Below are 25,412 nucleotides of genomic sequence, written 5' to 3'. Positions count from 1 at the left end.
TGGTCCACCTGAAGAAGGTTTTGAAGGCTCTGCAATCTGCAGGCCTCTCTATCAAGGCATCCAAATGCCAGATAGGGCAGGGAACTGTGGTTTACTTGGGCCACCTTGTAGGTGGAGGCCAAGTTCAGCCACTCCAACCCAAGATCCAGACTATTCTGGACTGGGTAGCTCCAAAAACCCAGACTCAAGTCAGGGCATTCCTTGGCTTGACTGGGTATTACAGGAGGTTTGTGAAGGGATATGGATCCATTGTGACAGCCCTCACTGAACTCACCTCCAAGAAAATGCCCAAGAAAGTGAACTGGACTGTGGAATGCCAACAGGCCTTTGACACCCTGAAACAAGCAATGTGCTCAGCACCAGTTCTAAAAGCTCCAGATTATTCTAAGCAGTTCATTGTGCAGACTGATGCCTCTGAACATGGGATAGGGGCAGTTTTGTCCCAAACAAATGATGATGGCCTTGACCAGCCTGTTGCTTTCATTAGCAGGAGGTTACTCCCCAGGGAGCAGCGTTGGAGTGCCATTGAGAGGGAGGCCTTTGCTGTGGTTTGGTCCCTGAAGAAGCTGAGACCATACCTCTTTGGGACTCACTTCCTAGTTCAAACTGACCACAGACCTCTCAAATGGCTGATGCAAATGAAAGGTGAAAATCCTAAACTGTTGAGGTGGTCCATCTCCCTACAGGGAATGGACTTTATAGTGGAACACAGACCTGGGACTGCCCATGCCAATGCAGATGGCCTTTCCAGGTTCTTCCACTTAGAAAATGAAGACTCTCTTGGGAAAGGTTAGTCTCATCCTCTTTCGTTTGGGGGGGGGTTGTGTAAGGAAATGCCTCCTTGGCATGGTTGCCCCCTGACTTTTTGCCTTTGCTGATGCTATGTTTACAATTGAAAGTGTGCTGAGGCCTGCTAACCAGGCCCCAGCACCAGTGTTCTTTCCCTAACCTGTACTTTTGTATCCACAATTGGCAGACCCTGGCAGCCAGATAAGTCCCTTGTAACTGGTACTTCTAGTACCAAGGGCCCTGATGCCAAGGAAGGTCTCTAAGGGCTGCAGCATGTCTTATGCCACCCTGGAGACCTCTCACTCAGCACAGACACACTGCTTGCCAGCTTGTGTGTGCTAGTGAGGACAAAACGAGTAAGTCGACATGGCACTCCCCTCAGGGTGCCATGCCAGCCTCTCACTGCCTATGCAGTATAGGTAAGACACCCCTCTAGCAGGCCTTACAGCCCTAAGGCAGGGTGCACTATACCATAGGTGAGGGTACCAGTGCATGAGCATGGTACCCCTACAGTGTCTAAACAAAACCTTAGACATTGTAAGTGCAGGGTAGCCATAAGAGTATATGGTCTGGGAGTCTGTCAAACACGAACTCCACAGCACCATAATGGCTACACTGAAAACTGGGAAGTTTGGTATCAAACTTCTCAGCACAATAAATGCACACTGATGCCAGTGTACATTTTATTGTAAAATACACCACAGAGGGCACCTTAGAGGTGCCCCCTGAAACTTAACCGACTGTCTGTGTAGGCTGACTAGTTCCAGCAGCCTGCCACACCAGAGACATGTTGCTGGCCCCATGGGGAGAGTGCCTTTGTCACTCTGAGGCCAGTAACAAAGCCTGCACTGGGTGGAGATGCTAACACCTCCCCCAGGCAGGAGCTGTGACACCTGGCGGTGAGCCTCAAAGGCTCACCCCTTTGTCACAGCCCAGCAGGGCACTCCAGCTTAGTGGAGTTGCCCGCCCCCTCCGGCCACGGCCCCCACTTTTGGCGGCAAGGCTGGAGGGAACAAAGAAAGCAACAAGGAGGAGTCACTGGCCAGTCAGGACAGCCCCTAAGGTGTCCTGAGCTGAAGTGACTCTAACTTTTAGAAATCCTCCATCTTGCAGATGGAGGATTCCCCCAATAGTGTTAGGATTGTGACCCCCTCCCCTTGGGAGGAGGCACAAAGAGGGTGTACCCACCCTCAGGGCTAGTAGCCATTGGCTACTAACCCCCCAGACCTAAACACGCCCTTAAATTTAGTATTTAAGGGCTACCCTGAACCCTAGAAAATTAGATTCCTGCAACTACAAGAAGAAGGACTGCCTAGCTGAAAACCCCTGCAGAGGAAGACCAGAAGACGACAACTGCCTTGGCTCCAGAAACTCACCGGCCTGTCTCCTGCCTTCCAAAGATCCTGCTCCAGCGACGCCTTCCAAAGGGACCAGCGACCTCGACATCCTCTGAGGACTGCCCCTGCTTCGAAAAGACAAGAAACTCCCGAGGACTGCGGACCTGCTCCAAGAAAGGCTGCAACTTTGTTTCCAGCAGCCTTGAAAGAACCCTGCAAGCTCCCCGCAAGAAGCGTGAGACTTGCAACACTGCACCCGGCGACCCCGACTCGGCTGGTGGCGATCCAACACCTCAGGAGGGACCCCAGGACTACTCTAAGACTGTGAGTACAAAAACCTGTCCCCCCTGAGCCCCCACAGCGCCGCCTGCAGAGGGAATCCCGAGGCTTCCCCTGACCGCGACTCTTTGAATCCTAAGTCCCGACACCTGGGAGAGACCCTGCACCCGCAGCCCCCAGGACCTGAAGGACCGGACTTTCACTGGAGGAGTGACCCCCAGGAGTCCCTCTCCCTTGATCAAGTGGAGGTTTCCCCGAGGAACCCCCCCCCTTGCCTGCCTGCAGCGCTGAAGAGATCCCTAGATCTCCCATTGACTTCCATTACAAACCCGACGCTTGTTTCTACACTGCACCCGGCCGCCCCCGCGCTGCTGAGGGTGAAATTTCTGTGTGGGCTTGTGTCCCCCCCGGTGCCCTACAAAACCCCCCTGGTCTGCCCTCCGAAGACGCGGGTACTTACCTGCAAGCAGACCGGAACCGGGGCACCCCCTTCTCTCCATTCTAGCCTATGTGTTTTGGGCACCACTTTGAACTCTGCACCTGACCGGCCCTGAGCTGCTGGTGTGGTGACTTTGGGGTTGCTCTGAACCCCCAACGGTGGGCTACCTTGGACCAAGAACTAAGCCCTGTAAGTGTCTTACTTACCTGGTTAACCTAACAAATACTTACCTCCCCTAGGAACTGTGAAAATTGCACTGTGTCCACTTTTAAAACAGCTATTTGTGAATAACTTGAAAAGTATACATGCAATTTTGATGATTTGAAGTTCCTAAAGTACTTACCTGCAATACCTTTCGAATGAGATATTACATGTAGAATTTGAACCTGTGGTTCTTAAAATAAACTAAGAAAAGATATTTTTCTATACAAAAACCTATTGGCTGGATTTGTCTCTGAGTGTGTGTACCTCATTTATTGTCTATGTGTATGTACAACAAATGCTTAACACTACTCCTTGGATAAGCCTACTGCTCGACCACACTACCACAAAATAGAGCATTAGTATTATCTATTTTTACCACTATTTTACCTCTAAGGGGAACCCTTGGACTCTGTGCATGCTATTCCTTACTTTGAAATAGCACATACAGAGCCAACTTCCTACACATACCTACTCCATTGCATGGGCACATCTAGTATACTGTCAACTCCTACCTCACCCTCAGCAGGGAAAACAATCTAAGATGGAGTCGACGCCCATGCGCAATGGAGCCGAGAGGGAGGAGACCCTCGGTCTCGTGACTCGAAAAGACTTCTTCGAAGAAAAACAACTTGTAACACTCCGAGCCCAACACTAGATGGCAGGATAATGCACAGCATGTGAATCTGCAGCGTCTCATGCCACGAACAGACGAGATAGTGACTCCTCCACTCGGTGATAGTGCACATGGGCATCAAGTCCTTTGTTAGATTGTTTCCTTTCCGCCGTCGGGTTTGGACTTGTTTCATCCCAATCCATGGAATCTCGATTCGGTAATTTTAAACTTATTCTACTCTTTTTATAATATTGTCTGTATTGTTTATACTTGATCCGATTCAGACCGTCAGGGTCGTTTTTCTTGTCCTTACAAGGGCAACGCCCTTTAAGGGCCTACTGCCATGTGAGTCTGATGGAACGAACTCCGTTTCGATTCTGTCCTCTGTGTCATGCTAAATTTCCGTACACCGATTGGAGTTCTGTGTGTGATCTTTGTCTGTCTCCCGACCATCAAGAAGACAATTGCGACACCTGTAGATCTTTTCAATCTAAGAGAACTCTAGACCGTAGAGCGCGTTGCCTCAAGATGGTGTCGAAATCAACAGAAGACACTCCTGACATTTTCAGTGAAGAACATGCCCAGGAAGAAGTTCGGCAACGGGCAGTCTCCAAGACTTCGAAGAACATTCAGATGACGACAGCCACTATGTGCCTGCGGCGCAGTTCTTGAGTACAACTGCCTCATCTCGCCACACAAAAATGACTAAAAAGACTCCAGCACTGGTCGTCGATCCTCCACTGCCATCATTTGGAGTAACAACAGCAACAAGGGGTATTCACCAAATGCCTCGCAGTGGTTGCAGTATACCTCAGAAGACAACATATACATGTCTTTCCCTATCTGGACGACTGGCTCATAAAAGCCAGCACCATTCAAAACTGTCAGCAGCACAAACAATACACAATCCATACCCTACACAATCTAGGGTTCACAATCAATTACCAAAAATCGCATCTCCAACCCGCCCAAATACAGCCGTATCTGGGACCAATTCTGAACAGTCTGAATTAGCGTAACCGAACGCACAGAGAATTCAAGCTTTCTACAATCTCATATCATAGCTACAATACAATCAAACTTACACAGTAAGGTTTATCATGAAACTATTGGGAATGATGGCATAGTGCATAGCAGTAGTACCCAATGAACGTCTAAACATGAGACTGCTACAACAGTGTCTTTCGCAGCAATGGTCTCAGGCACAGGGTCAACTTCACGATCTAGTGTTGTTGGACCGCCAGACTTACAACTCTCTGCAATCTTGGAATCACACCAACTTATCAAAAGGACAGCCATTTCAGGACCCTGTGCCACAGGCCGTAATCACCGCAGATGCATCAATGAGAGGTTGGGGAGCCCATCTCAACAGTCTTACTTTACAGGGAGAACGGGACTCAATCCAGTAGCCTTACCACATAAACTACTTGGAATTGCTAGCAGTGTTCCTAGCACTCAAAGCATTGCAACCACAGGTCACGCACAAAACAGTGTTAATTAGAACAGACAATATGACAACAATTATCTGAAAAAACGGGTGGGGGGGGGCACATTTATCCCAGTTGTCCCTTCTAGCACAGACAATTTGGAAATGGGCAATTCACAATCGCATTCAACTACTAGCAGGGTATATTGTATTGTACTAGTATTTATATAGCGCTTACTACCCCTGACGAGGCGTTTAAGCGCTTTTTGGCGAGTAGCACGCTACTCCGGAACCCAAAAGGAATTAGTGGTGGATTAGTATAGGGAAGTAGGAGTACAGTTTTAGTATTATTATGAGTTAATTTGAGCCGTGGATATGTGAGTTTATTAGATGGATTGACTGGAGTAATGGAGGGGTGGAGGAGGGAATAATCTAGAAGTTTTAGCTGGGGGTTTATAGTAATAGGATTTAGGCTTGGGATGAGTAAAGGGGGATGGAGGAGGGAAGAGTCTGTGGAAAGGGTTAGGGAGATAATAGTGGCAGGAGGGGTTTTGGATGAGTTAAAGGTGAGATAAATAAGGGAGAATTTAGTAGGGTTGTTTGGGAGATCATGGTGGTAAACTGAGGTTTTTCACAGGGATACACAACCAACTAGCGGACCTCCTAAGCAGGACGCAGCAACAAATATATGAATGGGAGATTCATTCACATGTAATTCAATAGTGCTTTCACATGTGGGGGAACACCAGACATAGACCTTTTCTCAACAAGTGAAAATGCAAAATGCCTACACTTCACATCGAGGTACTCACACCCTCAATCCAAAGGCAATCCTCTGTGGATCAATTGGTGAGGGATATTTGCTTATGCTTCTCCCCCTCTCCAACTAATTCAATTTATGGTCAACAAGATATGTCACACCTCCCTCACTATGATACTCCTAGCTCTCACGTGGACATGTCAATGCTGGTACACAACACTGTTCGATCTATCTATAGTACCACATCACAAACTCCCAAAAACACCAGACCTATTGACTCAAAACAAAGGTCAGATCAGGCATCCACATCCCAGCATGCTCAACCTAGGGATTTGGCTCCTGAGGTCATAGATTTTGGATATCTGCAGCTTCCATCAGGATGTATGGACATTCTAAAGGAAGCACATAAACCTACAACCAGGCAGTGCTATGCAGCTAAATGGAAAAGTTTTGTATATTACTGTCAACCCAAAAACATTGACCCACTTAAAGCATCAGTACCGGATATAGTATGTTATTTGCTTTACTTACAAAAAGCAAATCTTGCATATTCATCTATTAAAATTCATTTAACAGCAATATTAGCCTACCTCTAAAACAGACAGCTTCGATTAGAATTCCTGTCATAAGAGCTTTTATGGAAGGCCTTAAAACAGTTATTCCACCTAGAGCTCCACCTTCCTGGAATCTTAACATTGTGCTCACAAGGCTAATGGGTCCACCATTTGAACCCATGCATTCTTGCGCTCTTCAGTTTCTCTCATGGAAAGTTGCTTTCCTGGTAGCAGTTACTTCCTTAAGGAGAGTTAGTGAAATTCAAGCATTCACTTTAGAAGAACCTTTCTTCCAAATTCACAAACACAAAATAGTACTTAAGACAAATCCAAAATTTCTACCCAAAGTGGTTTCACCATTTTACATCAGTCAGTCAGCGGAATTGCCAGTCTTCTTTCCACAGCCAGATACAGTTACTAAAAGAGCTCTGCACATTCTTGACCTCAAAAGAGTTCTCATGTATTATATAGAGAGAACAAAAGATTTTAGAAAATCGAAACAACTTCTTGTGGCTTTTCAGCAGCCTCATAAGGGTAATCCTATTTCAAAACAAGGATTGGCCAGATGGATAGCAAAGTTGTAAAGAAATGGCTCCCTGTTGCAGTTACCCCCCACTTTTTGCCTGATACTGATGCTGACTTGACTGAGAAGTGTGCTGGGACCCTGCTAACCAGGCCCCAGCACCTGTGTTCTTTCACCTAAAATGTACCATTGGTTCCACAATTGGCACAACCCTGGCACCTAGGTAAGTCCCTTGTAACTGGTACCCCTGGTACCAAGGGCCCTGATGCCGGGGAAGGTCTCTAAGGGCTGCAGCATGTCTTATGCCACCCTAGGGACCCCTCACTAAGCACAGACACACTGCTTGCCAGCTTGTGTGTACTGGTGGGGAGAAAATGACTAAATCGACATGGCACTCCCCTCAGGGTGCCATGCCAACCTCACACTGCCTGTGGCATAGGTAAGTCACCCATCTAGCAGGCCTTACAGCCCTAAGGCAGGGTGCACTATACCACAGGTGAGGGCATATGTGCATGAGCACTATGCCCCTACAGTGTCTAAGCAAAACCTTAGACATTGTAAGTGCAGGGTAGCCATAAGAGTATATGGGCTGGGAGTCTGTCAAAAACAAACTCCACAGCTCCATAATGGCTACACTGAAAACTGGGAAGTTTGGTATCAAACTTCTCAGAATAATAAACCCACACTGATGCCAGTGTTGGATTTATTAAAAAATGCACACAGAGGGCATCTTGGAGATACCCCCTGTATTTTTACCCAATTGTTCAGTGCAGGACTGACTGGTCTCTGCCAGCCTGCTGCTGAGAGACGAGTGTCTGACCTCATGCGGTGAGAGCCTTTGTGCTCTCTGAGGACAGAAACAAAGCCTGCTCTGGGTGGAGGTGCTTCACACCTCCCCCCTGCAGGAACTGTAACACCTAGCAGTGAGCTTCAAAGGCTCAAGCTTCGTGTTACAATGCCCCAGGGCACTCCAGCTAGTGGAGATGCCCGCCACCTGGACCCAGCCCCCACTTTTGGCGGCAAGTCCAGGAGACATAATGAGAAAAACAAGGAGGAGTCACTGACCTGTCAGGACAGCCCCTAAGGTGTCCTGAGCTGAGGTGACTCTGACTTTTAGAAATCCTCCATCTTGTAGAAGGAGGATTCCCCCAATAGGATTAGGGATGTGACCCCCTCCCCTTGGGAGGAGGCACAAAGAGGGTGTACCCACCCTCAGGGCTAGTAGCCATTGGCTACTAACCCGTCAGACCTAAACACGCCCTTAAATTTAGTATTTAAGGGCTCCCCTGAACCTAAGAATTTAGATTCCTGAAACTACAAGAAGAAGAAGACTGCTGAGCTGAAAAACCCCTGCAGAGGAAGACCAGAAGACACCAACTGCTTTGGCCCCAGACTTACCGGCCTGTCTCCTGCCTTCCAAAGAAACCTGCTCCAGCGACGCTTTCCAAGGGACCAGCGACCTCTGAATCCTCTGAGGACTGCCCTGCTTCAAGAAGGATAAGAAACTCCCGAGGACAGCGGCACTGCTCCAAAAGAACTGCAACTTTGTTTCAAGGAGCAGATTTAAAGACCCCTGCAACTCCCCGCAAGAAGCGTGAGACTTGCAACACTGCACCCGGCGACCCCGACTCGACTGGTGGAGAACCAACACCTCAGGGAGGACCCTCCGGCGACTCCAAGACTGTGAGTAACCAAAGTTGTCCCCCCTGAGCCCCCACAGCGACGCCTGCAGAGGGAATCCCCAGGCTCCCCCTGACCGCGACTGTCTGAACTCCATTTCCCGACGGCTGGAAAAGACCCTGCACCCGCAGCCCCCAGCACCTGAAGGATCGGAACTTCTGTGCAGGAGTGACCCCCAGGAGGCCCTCTCCCTTGCCCAGGTGGTGGCTACCCCGAGGAGCCCCCCCCTTGCCTGCCTGCAACGCTGAAGAGATCCCTTGATCTTTCATAGGAAACCATTGAAAACCCGACGCATGTTTGCACACTGCACCCGCCCGCCCCGCGCTGCTGAGGGTGTACTTTTTGTGCTGACTTGTGTCCCCCCCGGTGCCCTACAAAACCCCCCTGGTCTGCCCTCCGAAGACGCGGGTACTTACCTGCTGGCAGACTGGAACCGGGGCACCCCCTTCTCTCCATTGAAGCCTATGTGTTTTGGGCACCTCTTTGACCTTTGCACCTGACCGGCCCTGAGCTGCTGGTGTGATAACTTTGGGGTTGCTCTGAACCCCCAACGGTGGGCTACCTTGGACCAAAAACTGAAACCTGTAAGTGACTTACTTACCTGTTAAAACTAACAATAACTTACCTCCCCCAGGAACTGTGAAAATTGCACTGTGTCCAATTTTAAAACAGCTTATTGTGTTTTGCGTAAAAAGTATACATGCTAATGAAATGATTCAAAGTTCCTAAAGTACTTACCTGCAATACCTTTCAAATGAGATATTACATGTAAAATTTGAACCTGTGGTTCTTAAAATAAACTAAGAAAAGATATTTTTCTATAACAAAACCTATTGGCTGGATTTGTCTCTGAGTGTGTGTTCCTCATTTATTGCCTGTGTGTATGTACAACAAATGCTTAACACTACTCCTTTGATAAGCCTACTGCTCGACCACACTACCACAAAATAGAGCATTAGTATTATCTCTTTTTGCCACTATCTTACCTCTAAGGGGAACCCTTGGACTCTGTGCATGCTATTCCTTACTTTGAAATAGCACATACAGAGCCAACTTCCTACAAAAGTGTATTCGAACTTGCGATCTGAAAGCTAAAAGGCAACTATTAGTAACTCCTAAAGCACATTCTACTAGAAAGAAAGGAGCTTCAATTACATTCTTAGGAAATATGCCAATGGCAGACAAATGCAAAGCAGCCACATGGTCCACACCACACACATCTACTAAACATTACTGTGTGGATGTGCTATCTCGCCAACAAGCAAATGTTGGTCAATCAGTGCTTAAAACACTTTTTCAAACTACTGCAACTCCCACAGGCTAGCCACCCCTTATTTTAGGAGGGGACTGCTTTTCAGTCTATGCAAAGCATGTGTATCTGCAGCTACACATGCCATTGAACAGAAAATGTCCCTTACCCAGTGTACATCTGTTCGTGACATGTATTGCTGCAGATTCACAGGCGCCCTTCCTCCTCCCCGGAAGCCTGTAGCAGTTGTGGTACTTTCTAATGTAAATATGTATATACATTGCATGGACATCTTCTTTACTTACTATACAGGGAGTGCAGAATTATTAGGCAAATGAGTATTTTGACCACATCATCCTCTTTATGCATGTTGTCTTTCTCCAAGCTGTATAGGCTCGAAAGCCTTCTACCAATTAAGCATATTAGGTGATGTGCATCTCTGTAATGAGAAGGGGTGTGGTCTAATGACATCAACACCCTATATCAGGTGTGCATAATTATTAGGCAACTTCCTTTCCTTTGGCAAAATGGGTCAAAAGAAGGACTTGACAGGCTCAGAAAAGTCAAAAATAGTGAGATATCTTGCAGAGGGATGCAGCACTCTTAAAATTGCAAAGCTTCTGAAGCGTGATCATCGAACAATCAAGCGTTTCATTCAAAATAGTCAACAGGGTCGCAAGAAGCGTGTGGAAAAACCAAGGCGCAAAATAACTGCCCATGAACTGAGAAAAGTCAAGCGTGCAGCTGCCACGATGCCACTTGCCACCAGTTTGGCCATATTTCAGAGCTGCAACATCACTGGAGTGCCCAAAAGCACAAGGTGTGCAATACTCCGACATGGCCAAGGTAAGAAAGGCTGAAAGTCGACCACCACTGAACAAGACACACAAGCTGAAACGTCAAGACTGGGCCAAGAAATATCTCAAGACTGATTTTTCTAAGGTTTTATGGACTGATGAAATGAGAGTGAGTCTTGATAGGCCAGATGGATGGGCCCGTGGCTGGATTGGTAAAGGGCAGAGAGCTCCAGTCCGACTCAGACGCCAGCAAGGTGGAGGTGGAGTACTGGTTTGGGCTGGTATCATCAAAGATGAGCTTGTGGGGCCTTTTCGGGTTGAGGATGGAGTCAAGCTCAACTCCCAGTCCTACTGCCAGTTCCTGGAAGACACCTTCTTCAAGCAGTGGTACAGGAAGAAGTCTGCATCCTTCAAGAAAAACATGATTTTCATGCAGGACAATGCTCCATCACACGCGTCCAAGTACTCCACAGCGTGGCTGGCAAGAAAGGGTATAAAAGAAGGAAATCTAATGACATGGCCTCCTTGTTCACCTGATCTGAACCCCATTGAGAACCTGTGGTCCATCATCAAATGTGAGATTTACAAGGAGGGAAAACAGTACACCTCTCTGAACAGTGTCTGGGAGGCTGTGGTTGCTGCTGCACGCAATGTTGATGGTGAACAGATCAAAACACTGACAGAATCCATGGATGGCAGGCTTTTGAGTGTCCTTGCAAAGAAAGGTGGCTATATTGGTCACTGATTTGTTTTTGTTTTGTTTTTGAATGTCAGAAATGTATATTTGTGAATGTTGAGATGTTATATTGGTTTCACTGGTAATGATAAATAATTGAAATGGGTATATATTTTTTTTTGTTAAGTTGCCTAATAATTATGCACAGTGATAGTCACCTGCACACACAGATATCCCCCTAACATAGCTAAAACTAAAAACAAACTAAAAACTACTTCCAAAATTATTCAGTTTTGATATTAATGAGTTTTTTGGGTTCATTGAGAACATGGTTGTTGTTCAATAATAAAATTAATCCTCAAAAATACAACTTGCCTAATAATTCTGCACTCCCTGTGTGTATATATATATATATATATATATATATATATATATATATATATATATATACAATTCTTCACTCCTTTCTTCACCCTCCTGTGGGAAAACAATCTAACAAAGGACTCAATGCACATGCGCACTATCTCTGAGAGAAGTCACCCGATCCCGTGACTCGAAAAAGCGTCTTCAAAGAAAAAAACTTATAACACTCCGAGCCCAACACTAAATGGCGAAGTTATGGAAAGCATGTGAATCTGCAGCACTACATGCCACAAACACATGTACACTGGGTAAGTGACCCACACGCGCGCACACACACACATATATATATATATATATATATATATATATATATAAATAATAATATTGGGGGGTGCTACTGTGTAGTTACAGTTAAGTCAGTCATTCCATAAGAAGATAATTTATTTTGTTTTGCTAGTGACTTTGCCACTTTTTGATGAATCGTCACAAAACTTGAAAAAAAGAAAATGTTTGTGCACTTCAGATCCTTCCCGCAAAAGGTTTGGAGTGATCGCCAAGCAGGGGCTGAAGAAAACTAGGAGGGGAAAGTGCCTAAACATTTTCCCTCCCAGTTTCCCCAAGGAAATTTTAGACGGGGATACAGAATTTCACCCAAAAAACTCTGGGTCCCCACACTAGGTTAGTGGGGACCCCAAAATAAGTCTCTCCCTCCTTTCAGTGTCTTTATAACCTCTCTCACGGCTGAAACTTCTGTTTTACAGCTGAGAGTAGTTTGTTTTAATGTTTTTGTTTGTAACATTGCAGTAGTCCTGCTAGCCCTGTAAATGTTTAATGCCCTACACCCTCTACAGGCTAAATATATGGTTTTACTCTGCAGTACTTTGTCATTTTCTGTTGATGAGGTTGTGCCCTCTGGGGGCTAACTATATGGTAACATGGCCATGTTTCTTACAAATGCTATGTTCATTGTGTTGTCTACCAGGGGCTATTCTGAGCATTACAGTCTAATGCTAAACGCGTATTTATGATAAAGGTTTTTATTGTGTTTATATGATAATTTTTTTTTTTTTCTATTAATCTCTCCTTTTTGCTATTATGACCATGATTCATGCCAACTTAACATCCTTATTACATTGACAGTTTGAACACTCCTAGTATGTTTGGGTGACCCCTCTAGTTTATTTCTCTTGTTAATCCTCCGTGGCTATCTTGTTTTGGGAATTGTGTTGGCAAGCCAGCAACTCTTCTTGGGGGTGGTGAAAGTGTTATTCTTTTTTAATTAGCTTGGCGGATTTAAAGTAGGATGCTGAATGACAAACATTTTCATTTTTTGGCTGCAGATAGAGGAAGAATGTAAATGGATGTGCTTTATATGCAGGTCCACTGGAAATATGTTGCACGAAAAGACAAAATTATGAGGCAGGGTTGACCAATTTATGTGGCAAAAAAAGCCCAATTATGAATTTACAACACTAGTAGCTCTGACTCATGCAAATGCTAGACCCATGGCATTGCAGATTCTTGTTTGCTGTTGGCAGCTTTGATAGCACCGGACCAAAGAATTTAATGGGCTGGCCTCCACAGCAAAAGAAATGTTGCGGCTGCCATTTTAAGGAGTTAGGAACTTAGTCCTTGTGTCGTAAGTTTAAAAAAAAAAAATGTTCGAGGGGGCATAGTGGGGCCACAACAATTTTTTTCTCATTACTACTAGGGCAAGAGCCAGCAAGGCCTCACTTGTGCTCCTGTGGAACTCAGCAAGCCCTCCCGTGTGGTCCCATTGAACTTGGCATGGATCCCCTGGTAATTCAAGCGGGAACCTTAAGAAAATGAGGTGTCAACATTTGTTTGAGGGTGGGGTGGATGCCCATTCAGGGTTGTCCAGCTGTGGGGGCTTTAGCCCTGTGTGACAAGGGCTTGGCAGTCTGCGTTGATTAGTGGCAAGACCAGGCCGCAGGCTAAATCCGGAATCCAACCCTCTACAGCGTACATGCAGAAGGTATGCTGAGTGAGGGAGTTGGGTGAATATAATTAAGAAAACTAAGACATCCAGTGAAAAAGCAAAGGTTAAAGTGAATTTATAGTTGGATACAGCAGTTAAAAAAAAATAAAGAAAAAGAAAACCTAGAAATTTATTGAAAAGACAAAGGTTAAAGGGACATAGTTATGTACAGAAATAAGATCTTACAAAACCCTAAAAAAAAAATCCCTGAAAAAAAAACAAAGGTTAATTTGATATTACAGGTAGCAGGTAGGTCTTATAATAATATTAAATTATTATTTTTATTTTTAACAAACAAAATGCAAAAAGGTACCCATTATAGTTTACTGAGCTAAGTATAACTTCCATGCACTGCATTCAACCTCTGCATCACTCATGACATTTTCAGACCTCTCAAATATATATATATATATATATATATATATATATATATATATATATATATATATATATATAAATTTATTTTGTTCCCTGAACGCAGAGTCAGGAGGACACACATAAATACATATACATGTATGTATGTGGTTGGCAAATCTGTAAAGGTATTTTCAAACAAGTTGCCAATCCATTTTGCTTAACTGTAGGGAAAGTATTTTGAGGAGCCATTTCAGTAAGTGGCATACAAAACATTTGGGACATTTGAAAGAGATCGAGACTTTTTTTTACTGTGTAGCTTTTGTTTCACATTGATTGAAATATGAAAATAGGCTTGTATTATTTGATGTGAATCCTTACAGCCTATGTTCCGTTAGGAAAGTATTATACTACATTGTCTGAGGAAGAGTGTGCTGCTGTTGCAGGTGGCCTAAAACTAAGCATTCTTATTAAGTTACTTTGTACTCTACTGAAGTAAAAATACATTTCAGGGTTTGTAAAATATGGTGCCAGGGCGTAGGCTCAGTCAAACCTTACTCTGTCATTTCAATCAACCTTGCATTTAGGAATGTTCAGATGACTGTTCCTCTGTTTAAGATTGGAAGAAATTAAAATGATTTAGGAAATTATTCATGTAACATAAAGATGGATGCTTGAAGAGCAGAATGATTTGAAGAGACACCATTAACTATTATTTTGTAGTCCTTTGATATTGATAAGGGTGTGTGAGTATCAGACTTCAGAAGGTATATGTTAAAATTGTTAACCTAGGTGCTAAAAGGATGACTCTTGCCTGTACACATTAGCCATTTGGCTTACATGCTTTTTATGTGCAGCAGGTTTCTGCTTTACATATTGTGAAACTAATAATACATTTTTATTGTTGCTCAGGGATGTTTGTGTATCAGTAGCATACAGTTATTGACATCTGTAAGTATAACTGCCAGACACTAGGGGCTTTAAGCAATTTAGAAGCATATTTTGCAAGTAAGTCTCAATTTGTAAATGGGATCGCTGTGCAACCCTATAAATACTTTTCTGTATGGTGTCATATTTTTATGGGTCATTTCAGATCCAAAGGTTACTCCTGCCAAGAGCAAAGTTTAAATGCTTTTCCAGGTTGAGAAAGAAATTATAATACCGCTCTTTTTCAGAGACTTATGGAAAGATGTCTTTGCCTCGGAGAGAAATGCCTTTACACGTGCAGAACAAAGAGTTAAAGAACAAACGTGACCTCTTTACTCCAGTTTATTGACTAATAATTGCACTTTCCACCAAAGTAAACAGTACACTGAGTGGTGCATGTTGGAAGTCTATGATTTGTGCTCCTGGGTGTAGTCATTTGGAATCTGTAAACATATGTGATTTGTTGCTAATCTTTGGTATAAATCAACAATCTCTAGATATATGCATTTTCTGTGAATCGGGCCTCAAATATGTGTAGTCCATGTCTGCTACCTTAGTACGACAGCCTAAATCTTTTGTAATTTCTCACTTGCTTTCCTCTTAGAATTTAAAGATCATTTCACTGTAACTTGGCCTGTGTATTCAAGTTGAGAAAATCTAAGTTGAATGCTCTTTTCACTATAATATTCCCTATAGTATGTGGTATTTCTTCTCATCCACAGCCCACGTATTTTGGAAAAAGAATTAAGGAATACTTTTTCTCCAAATAAATAACGCTATGCAGCCCATAGGGTAGGGTGCACTTATTTAAAAACTAGGACATGTGGTTTTAAATTTTACTTACAGCTGTTATGTATTTCCCTAACCAGATGTAATTATGGAAAGTAGCAGCCCCATACCCGCAACCCCACTTCCTGAAGAGGATTGAGCCCAACCATTGAACATGCTTGGCAGAAACAGGCAGATGCATAAATTCTTTTAGGAAGATTTTTCAACTTTGCTTAATGCAGACCCAGATTGTAGTCAATATTGGTGCCCTTTAGATCCTATCCAGCCTTGGACTTTGATGATCCAACATTTGAAACTGTTGGTAGATGTTGCAAGATAATATGCCTGTGCTCCTCAAAATAGCTGAATAACCGGAGTACCTTGAAACAACCCCAAGCCCCCTCCTCCCCCCCCCCGACAAAATGTGTGGGTCTATTTAATTATTTTGACTAGCTCACTTAAGTTGATCACAGAAGAAGTATCTTGCCTATTGGTTAGATAAACAAGGAAAGGCCAAGTTAAGGTAGACCTTATTTGTATATTTTATAGGATTTAAGCATTTGCTTGAGTCCAAAACCATAGGACATTCTTGTTGTAAATGACAATGGTGTTGAAGAGATGCATTAGGAGAATGGCAATTATTGGTAATTACCAATGCTTACCACCCTAGCATAAACTATAAAAAAAAATGCTAACAAAATAAGAAAACTTGATGCAGAAATCAAATTCAGTGATGATGTTTATCATATTGACAGTTAAATGTTGTGTTTTTTTTTAAAGTGTGCTAGAAGGATACGAGAGTTTAATGTTATGAGTTTACAATTCTATTAGACCTGTCAGTCTAAATGTGGTCTTCCCCCAAACATTTTGCCTTATTCTTCCATATTCTTCTGATCTCGTTTTGTTGGCGTTGGGACCCTGTGCAGTTTACCACTGCTAACCAGTGCTAAAGTGTGTGATCTCTCTCTCCTCTAAACATGGTAGAATTGGCTTACACCCAATTGGCATATTTATTTTACTTAGAAGTCCCTATTGAAGTGCTACTACCTGTACCCAGCTCCTGTAAATTAAATTCTAATAGTGGCCAGCAAAGTGCATTGTGTGCCGCCTACTGACAGTAGCCTTTTAAACATGTCTCTTGTCTTCTATTGCTATGTGAGTGCAGTTTCAAATTCCTGTTTCGGCCTGGCAAAATAAACCTTGTGTCAAGCCCAAACCTTAATTTTTAACACATACAAGTCATCCAGAGGGTAGGCCCTAAACAGCCTATAAGGCAGGGTGCACTGTATTTAAAAACGAGGACATGTGCCTTTCGGTTTTACATGTCCTGGTAGTGAAAAACGCCTACATTTGTTTTTCACTACTGTAATGCCTAGCTCTACCATTGGATAATATTGGGGTACCCTATTACATTTATAAAGTGCTATCTTTTGATTGGGAGTGAGTAGGAATGTTGTGTTTACATCCAAATGAATTGTAATTAAAGACCCTCTTTAAAGGCAAAGTCGGATTTTAAGTCTTAATTCTAAAATATCCCTTTGGGAAAGTTTACATTTTTGTCCAAACCATTTGGTGCCTGCAGCCTGTATCCTGGGCCATATGACTGGTTGTAGTTGGCCCTTGTATATTCCTTCCAGACAGTGAGACAAAGGGGGCTAGATGTTGGCAGAATAGGCCATCTACCAGGATGGGAGGGGTGGAATTGTTAGCTGTCCCAGTTACATTTTAAAATGGGCTGCCTCCAGCAGAGGCACAAAGAACCGGACACAAGCCTATATGTCACCCTAGACTCCTGGGAGCTTTGGCAGGGGAGGAAAGGAAATTCCAGAACCAGATATGGGGGAAAATCTTGAAGTGTCTTCCACTTCAAAACTGGCACCTTCTATAAATATTGGACCCTCAGACCAACTCTTCAGTACCCTCCTGGACCTGTGGATGCCACAGAAGGAGGACTGCCATGATGCTTGAGTCCTGTCCTACTTTCTGGAAAGGAAGACTAGGCTTGCCTACATTATCCGAGGCTGAGTGAGTCCACGTGTCAGTTGGCTGACCTCATCTGAGCTACAGGGACACAACACGCTCCAGAGGCCTCCCTGCAACTGCCCAGCTGACCTGCTGCACGGGACCTGCCTGAGCCCTGTGTCTGGTGTGAGTTTCTTATCCCCAAGAGGTAGTCTACCACGTCCTGGACCCCTGACTGGCATCCTAGAGAACCCTGAATGGCCTAACTGAAAATTTTAACAAATCCAGCAGGAAGTGACGTGAAGTCCCGCAAATCCAGAGCCCCACAGTTGCAAGCTCCATTGAAACTTATGCCAGGCAATACGCCCCAAAAAAACCCTACCGTGAGCTGCAAACTTTGTCCTGTGCATGGCCTGCTCTCCATCACGGTCAGCCTGAACTTGTAACTGTATCCCAGTTTTAGAGCAACCAGATGCTTTCAGTTGGGGCATTCCTCCTTTTGGCGCTATTTTTATTTAAACCTTTCAAATTCAGTATCTCTTGTTCTGATTGGATTTTTGTTGTCTTGTTCTCAGCTTGTTTTTTAAACATTACCTATTTTTCTAAATTGGTTTGGGATTTTTATTGTGTTGTGTTCTCACTTTATTACTATTGGTGAGCTGCATAAATATGTTACAAATTATCTCTAAGTTAAGCCTGACTGCTTTTGTGTCAAGTCACCAGAACCTTAAACGCAGGTTCATTTAGTGACTTTTGTGGTTGTTGCTTGAGAAGGGTTAACACCACCTCAACCAGTAACCTAAATTTGTCACATTGATGTTCAGTGATGGGTCTCCATACTTGCGTTTGTGCAGTGCCATTCAGTGATTTTGTTTTTTGTGTAACACTAAAATCCCATCTAAATAACTTAATACCAGAGTCAACCACTTTTTAAATTCCCCTTGATTGGCCTATTTTGCCTTCTCAAAATTCACTTCTATTCCACATGACTTGGTGCACCTGTTACTCTGCCTGCTGCAAGCATAGATTTTGAGCTCAACAACCTGGAAAGCTACACTGTGGCAGAGTTCAAAGAAGTCGGAATGGGGCTTCAGCAACCTAGAGCTCCAAAAAGCAGATGCTCCATAATGGGCTCTAGTCAGTTTCAGGCTACAGCACAGAAGGAGGATGAGGAGATGGATGTTTAGGATGAAGAGGATATGGAGGAGCAGTATGGAAATCCCTTGATTGCGGCCCTAGGAGAGATGAAAGGGCCCCCAAGGGCTGAGGTCCCCTGCCAGTTCCCAAACAAGACAGCAGCATTTCTGCCCACAACCTGTCCTCAGAGGAACAGGTGGGCAGGAAACAACTGATTGGTTAACACTCCCCTAAACCAATATTCTGATTTCTCACAAATTTGTATATATTTTCCAGTGTGAGGGCTGCATTAGCAGAGTTTCCAAAACATACACACAAGTTAATAATCACTCACTTCTAAAAAATAACCCAATGTTTGTAGTATTTAAGTAATTTATGATTGAGTTGAATTTGGGAATATCTGTAGCTATTCCTGTCTGTTTTTAGGTATTGACAAGTAGTTTTTACGTATACTTGAAATTATGAGAACCAATTACATTTCCTTTCTGTTTCCATTGTGTGCAGTTCAGTTTGTAGGTATATATTAAGTATGTGGGAATGATTGACCTTGTATCTGTGAGCCTTTTACAGAAATGTTTGTCTGAAACAAACAAATCAGTAGAATATACCCTAGCACGTTTTACATTTCCATTTTGTTTTTTTTGTTTTTTGCTAGGTGTTGTTCCAGAGTTTAAATGAGCTACTGGATTATGAAGGCAGCGTGGAAGATGATATGATGATCACTTTTCAGATATCTCATACTGATCTTTTCGGCAATCCAATGGTGTATGACCTAAAAGAAAATGGAGATAAAATCCCAGTAACAAATGAAAATAGAAAGGTAATTCATTACTACATTCTTTTTCTTATACAATTTGCTCCAAATTATTTGTTTTCTTACAATACTGAAAAAGGACAATTGGATTTCAAAATATTTCACTAAAAGGGACAGTTAAGTATATGTTTTTATTATCTGTATTGCAAAAGTTCAAGATGCAGATTTTCTTATTCTTTCATATGATATTGTAATGGAGTCTAGTATCTAAACCCCATCTCTAGTATTATTCGGAAATTTAAAAACATCTTTGTGACTACATAAAAGTGTCCATCCATATTTTGAAAAAGCGATGCAAGCATCACTAGTCAAAATCAGCTGTACAAGGAAGGGTGTGTGCTCCCTTCCTAGCTAGTGTAAAAGAACAAAGACAAAGTCCATGGTGTATGTATTCTAATTAAGGGTGGACGTAACTCGCAGAGTTTCACTCTGTGGAATCCCACAGATTTACATTTAAAACTCTGAGATTCTACTGAGTTTCGCGAGAGGGCAGAATTCAAGCACGTCTTGCTGCTTGTGCTGCGTTATAGCTGCGTTATAGCACTGGGACCTTGTTCTGCAATGTAAAATCAGTGTGAACTGCACCAAGCAGGCGTCAGAGGGTGCTGCTTCTTTCTGCTGCTTGAGTATATTTTCTACTCAAGCGGCAAAGCAAACATTCACGACCTGCCGCAACAGCCTGCAGGGATGTTTAATTCCTATAGTCCGACATGTTGTTTGGTGTCAAGGACACCATGTTTCATGTTCATTTTTTCTTTGGGACAAATAGGCCCAACCCCCTACAACAAACTGTAGGAAGTTGGCTCTGTATGTGCTATTTCAAAGTAAGGAATAGCATGCACAGAGTCCAAGGGTTCCCCTTAGAGGTAAAATAGTGGTAAAAAATAGATAATACTAATGCTCTATTTTGTGGTAGTTTGGTCGAGCAGTAGGCTTATCCAAGGAGTAGTGTTAAGCATTTGTTGTACATACACATAGACAATAAATGAGGTACACACACTCAGAGACAAATCCAGCCAATAGGTTTTGTTATAGAAAAATATCTTTTCTTAGTTTATTTTAAAAACCACAGGTTCAAATTTAACATGTAATATCTTGTTTGAAAGGTATTGCAGGTAAGTACATTAGGAACTTTGAATCATCTCAATTGCATGTATACTTTTCAAGTTATTCACAAATAGCTATTTCAAAAGTGGACACTTAGTGCAATTTTCACAGTTCCTGGGGGAGGTAAGTTTTTGTTAGTTTTACCAGGTAAGTAAGACACTTACAGGGTTCAGTTCTTGGTCCAAGGTAGCCCACCGTTGGGGGTTCAGAGCAACCCCAAAGTTACCACACCAGCAGCTCAGGGCCGGTCAGGTGCAGAGTTCAAAGTGGTGCCCAAAACGCATAGGCTATAATGGAGAGAAGGGGGTGCCCCGGTTCCGGTCTGCTTGCAGGTAAGTACCCGCGTCTTCGGAGGGCAGACCAGGGGGGTTTTGTAGGGCACCGGGGGGGACACAAGCCCACACAGAAATTTCACCCTCAGCGGCGCGGGGGCGGCCGGGTGCAGTGTAGAAACCAGCGTCGGGTTTTCAATGTTAGTCTATGAGAGATCAAGGGATCTCTTCAGCGCTGCAGGCAGGCAAGGGGGGGCTTCCTCGGGGAAACCTCCACTTGGGCAAGGGAGAGGGACTCCTGGGGGTCACTTCTGCAGTGAAAGTCCGGTCCTTCAGGTCCTGGGGGCTGCGGGTGCAGGGTCCTTTCCAGGCGTCGGGACTTAGGTTTCAGAGAGTCGCGGTCAGGGGAAGCCTCGGGATTCCCTCTGCAGGCGGCGCTGTGGGGGCTCGGGGGGGACAGGTTTTGGTACTCACAGTCGTAGAGTAGTCCGGGGGTCCTCCCTGAGGTGTTGGTTCTCCACCAGCCGAGTCGGGGTCGCCGGGTGCAGTGTTGCAAGTCTCACGCTTCTTGCGGGGAGTTGCAGGGTTCTTTAAAGCTGCTTCTTGAAACAAAGTTGCAGTCTTTTTGGAGCAGGTCCGCTGTCCTCAGGAGTTTCTTGTCTTTTTCGAAGCAGGGCAGTCCTCAGAGGATTCAGAGGTCGCTGGTCCCTTGGAAGGCGTCGCTGGAGCAGAGTTCTTTGGAAGGCAGGAGACAGGCCGGTGAGTTTCTGGAGCCAAGGCAGTTGTCGTCTTCTGGTCTTCCTCTGCAGGGGTTTTCAGCTAGGCAGTCCTTCTTCTTGTAGTTTGCAGGAATCTAATTTTCTAGGGTTCAGGGTAGCCCTTAAATACTAAATTTAAGGGCGTGTTTAGGTCTGGGGGGTTAGTAGCCAATGGCTACTAGCCCTGAGGGTGGGTACACCCTCTTTGTGCCTCCTCCCAAGGGGAGGGGGTCACAATCCTAACCCTATTGGGGGAATCCTCCATCTGCAAGATGGAGGATTTCTAAAAGTTAGTCACTTCAGCTCAGGACACCTTAGGGGCTGTCCTGACTGGCCAGTGACTCCTCCTTGTTGCTTTCTTTGTTCCCTCCAGCCTTGCCGCCAAAAGTGGGGGCTGTGGCCGGAGGGGGCGGGCAACTCCACTAAGCTGGAGTGCCCTGCTGGGCTGTGACAAAGGGGTGAGCCTTTGAGGCTCACCGCCAGGTGTTACAGCTCCTGCCTGGGGGAGGTGTTACCATCTCCACCCAGTGCAGGCTTTGTTACTGGCCTCAGAGTGACAAAGGCACTCTCCCCATGGGGCCAGCCACATGTCTCTAGTGGGGCAGGCTGCTGGAACTAGTCAGCCTACACAGACAGTCGGTTAAGTTTCAGGGGGCACCTCTAAGGTGCCCTCTGGGGTGTATTTTGCAATAAAATGTACACTGGCATCAGTGTGCATTTATTGTGCTGAGAAGTTTGATACCAAACTTCCCAGTTTTCAGTGTAGCCATTATGGTGCTGTGGAGTTCGTGTTTGACAGACTCCCAGACCATATACTCTTATGGCTACCCTGCACTTACAATGTCTAAGGTTTTGTTTAGACACTGTAGGGGTACCATGCTCATGCACTGGTACCCTCACCTATGGTATAGTGCACCCTGCCTTAGGGCAGTAAGGCCTGCTAGAGGGGTGACTGACCTATACTTGCATAGGCAGTGAGAGGCTGGCATGGCACCCTGAGGGGAGTGCCATGTCGACTTACTCGTTTTGTTCTCACTAGCACACACAAGCTGGCAAGCAGTGTGTCTGTGCTGAGTGAGAGGTCTCCAGGGTGGCATAAGACATGCTGCAGCCCTTAGAGACCTTCCTTGGCATCAGGGCCCTTGGTACTAGAAGTACCAGTTACAAGGGACTTATCTGGATGCCAGGGTCTGCCAATTGTGGATACAAAAGTACAGGTTAGGGAAAGAACACTGGTGCTGGGGCCTGGTTAGCAGGCCTCAGCACACTTTCAATTGTAAACATAGCATCAGCAAAGGCAAAAAGTCAGGGGGCAACCATGCCAAGGAGGCATTTCCTTACACAACCCCCCGCCCAAACGAAAGAGGATGAGACTAACCTTTCCCAAGAGAGTCTTCATTTTCTAAGTGGAAGAACCTGGAAAGGCCATCTGCATTGGCATGGGCAGTCCCAGGTCTGTGTTCCACTATAAAGTCCATTCCCTGTAGGGAGATGGACCACCTCAACAGTTTAGGATTTTCACCTTTCATTTGCATCAGCCATTTGAGAGGTCTGTGGTCAGTTTGAACTAGGAAGTGAGTCCCAAAGAGGTATGGTCTCAGCTTCTTCAGGGACCAAACCACAGCAAAGGCCTCCCTCTCAATGGCACTCCAACGCTGCTCCCTGGGGAGTAACCTCCTGCTAATGAAAGCAACAGGCTGGTCAAGGCCATCATCATTTGTTTGGGACAAAACTGCCCCTATCCCATGTTCAGAGGCATCTGTCTGCACAATGAACTGCTTAGAATAATCTGGAGCTTTTAGAACTGGTGCTGAGCACATTGCTTGTTTCAGGGTGTCAAAGGCCTGTTGGCATTCCACAGTCCAGTTCACTTTCTTGGGCATTTTCTTGGAGGTGAGTTCAGTGAGGGCTGTCACAATGGATCCATATCCCTTCACAAACCTCCTGTAATACCCAGTCAAGCCAAGGAATGCCCTGACTTGAGTCTGGGTTTTTGGAGCTACCCAGTCCAGAATAGTCTGGATCTTGGGTTGGAGTGGCTGAACTTGGCCTCCACCTACAAGGTGTCCCAAGTAAACCACAGTTCCCTGCCCTATCTGGCATTTGGATGCCTTGATAGAGAGGCCTGCAGATTGCAGAGCCTTCAAAACCTTCTTCAGGTGGACCAGGTGATCCTGCCAGGTGGAGCTAAAGACAGCAATATCATCAAGATAAGCTGTGCTAAAGGACTCCAAGCCAGCAAGGACTTGATTCACCAACCTTTGGAAGGTGGCAGGGGCATTCTTTAAACCAAAGGGCATAACAGTAAACTGATAATGCCCATCAGGTGTGGAAAATGCTGTTTTCTCTTTTGCTCCAGGTGCCATTTTTATTTGCCAGTACCCTGCTGTCAAGTCAAAGGTACTTAAGAATTTGGCAGCACCTAATTTATCTATGAGCTCATCAGCTCTAGGAATTGGATGAGCATCTGTCTTGGTGACAGAATTGAGCCCTCTGTAGTCCACACAAAACCTCATCTCTTTCTTTCCATCTTTGGTGTGAGGTTTGGGGACTAAGACCACTGGGCTAGCCCAGGGGCTGTCAGAGCGCTCAATTACTCCCAATTCCAGCATCTTGTGGACTTCCACCTTGATGCTTTCCTTAACATGGTCAGACTGTCTAAAGATTTTGTTCTTGACAGGCATACTGTCTCCTGTGTCCACATCATGGGTACACAGGTGTGTCTGACCAGGGGTTAGGGAGAAGAGTTCAGGAAACTGTTGTAGGACTCTCCTACAATCAGCTTGCTGTTGGCCAGAGAGGGTGTCTGAGTAGATCACTCCATCTACTGAGCCATCTTTTGGGTCTGATGACAGAAGATCAGGGAGAGGTTCACTTTCTGCCTCCTGATCCTCATCTGTTACCATCAACAGATTTACATCAGCCCTGTCATGGAAGAGCTTAAGGCGGTTCACATGGATCACCCTCTTGGGGCTCCTGCTTGTGCCCAGGTCCACCAGGTAGGTGACCTGACTCTTCCTTTCTAGCACTGGGTAAGGGCCACTCCATTTGTCCTGGAGTGCCCTGGGAGCCACAGGCTCCAGAACCCAGACTTTCTGCCCTGGTTGGAACTCAACCAGTGCAGCCTTTTGGTCATACCAAAACTTCTGGAGCTGTTGGCTGGCCTCAAGGTTTTTGGTTGCCTTTTCCATGTACTCTGCCATTCTAGAGCGAAGGCCAAGTACATAGTCCACTATGTCTTGTTTAGGCTCATGAAGAGGTCTCTCCCAGCCTTCTTTAACAAGAGCAAGTGGTCCCCTTACAGGGTGGCCAAAAAGAAGTTCAAAGGGTGAGAATCCTACTCCCTTCTGTGGCACCTCTCTGTAAGCAAAAAGCAGACATGGCAAGAGGACATCCCATCTCCTTTTGAGTTTTTCTGGGAGCCCCATGATCATGCCTTTTAATGTCTTGTTGAATCTCTCAACTAAGCCATTAGTTTGTGGATGGTATGGTGTAGTGAATTTGTAAGTCACTCCACACTCATTCCACATGTGTTTTAGGTATGCTGACATGAAGTTGGTACCTCTGTCAGACACCACCTCCTTAGGGAAACCCACTCTGGTAAAGATACCAATGAGGGCCTTGG

The 25,412-nt window shown here is 44.9% G+C and overlaps 1 protein-coding gene across 2 annotated transcripts in view; it reads left to right on the top strand.

Annotated features, from left to right (window-relative positions):
- UBE3A (ubiquitin protein ligase E3A) overlaps positions 1 to 25,412 on the top strand; it is a 250,200-nt gene that overhangs the window by 117,194 nt on the left and 107,594 nt on the right. For both annotated transcript variants that reach the window (XM_069204274.1, XM_069204273.1), the window contains one exon: positions 19,492 to 19,656. In XM_069204274.1, coding sequence (XP_069060375.1) covers positions 19,492 to 19,656 — 165 coding nt within the window. The remainder of the gene's footprint in view (positions 1 to 19,491; positions 19,657 to 25,412) is intronic.

This window comes from Pleurodeles waltl, chromosome 8 (assembly GCF_031143425.1).
Source record: "Pleurodeles waltl isolate 20211129_DDA chromosome 8, aPleWal1.hap1.20221129, whole genome shotgun sequence".
Taxonomy (NCBI): domain Eukaryota; kingdom Metazoa; phylum Chordata; class Amphibia; order Caudata; family Salamandridae; genus Pleurodeles; species Pleurodeles waltl.
The sequence above is the reverse complement of the archived record's forward strand: the minus strand, read 5'-3'. Positions and strand labels throughout refer to the sequence as shown.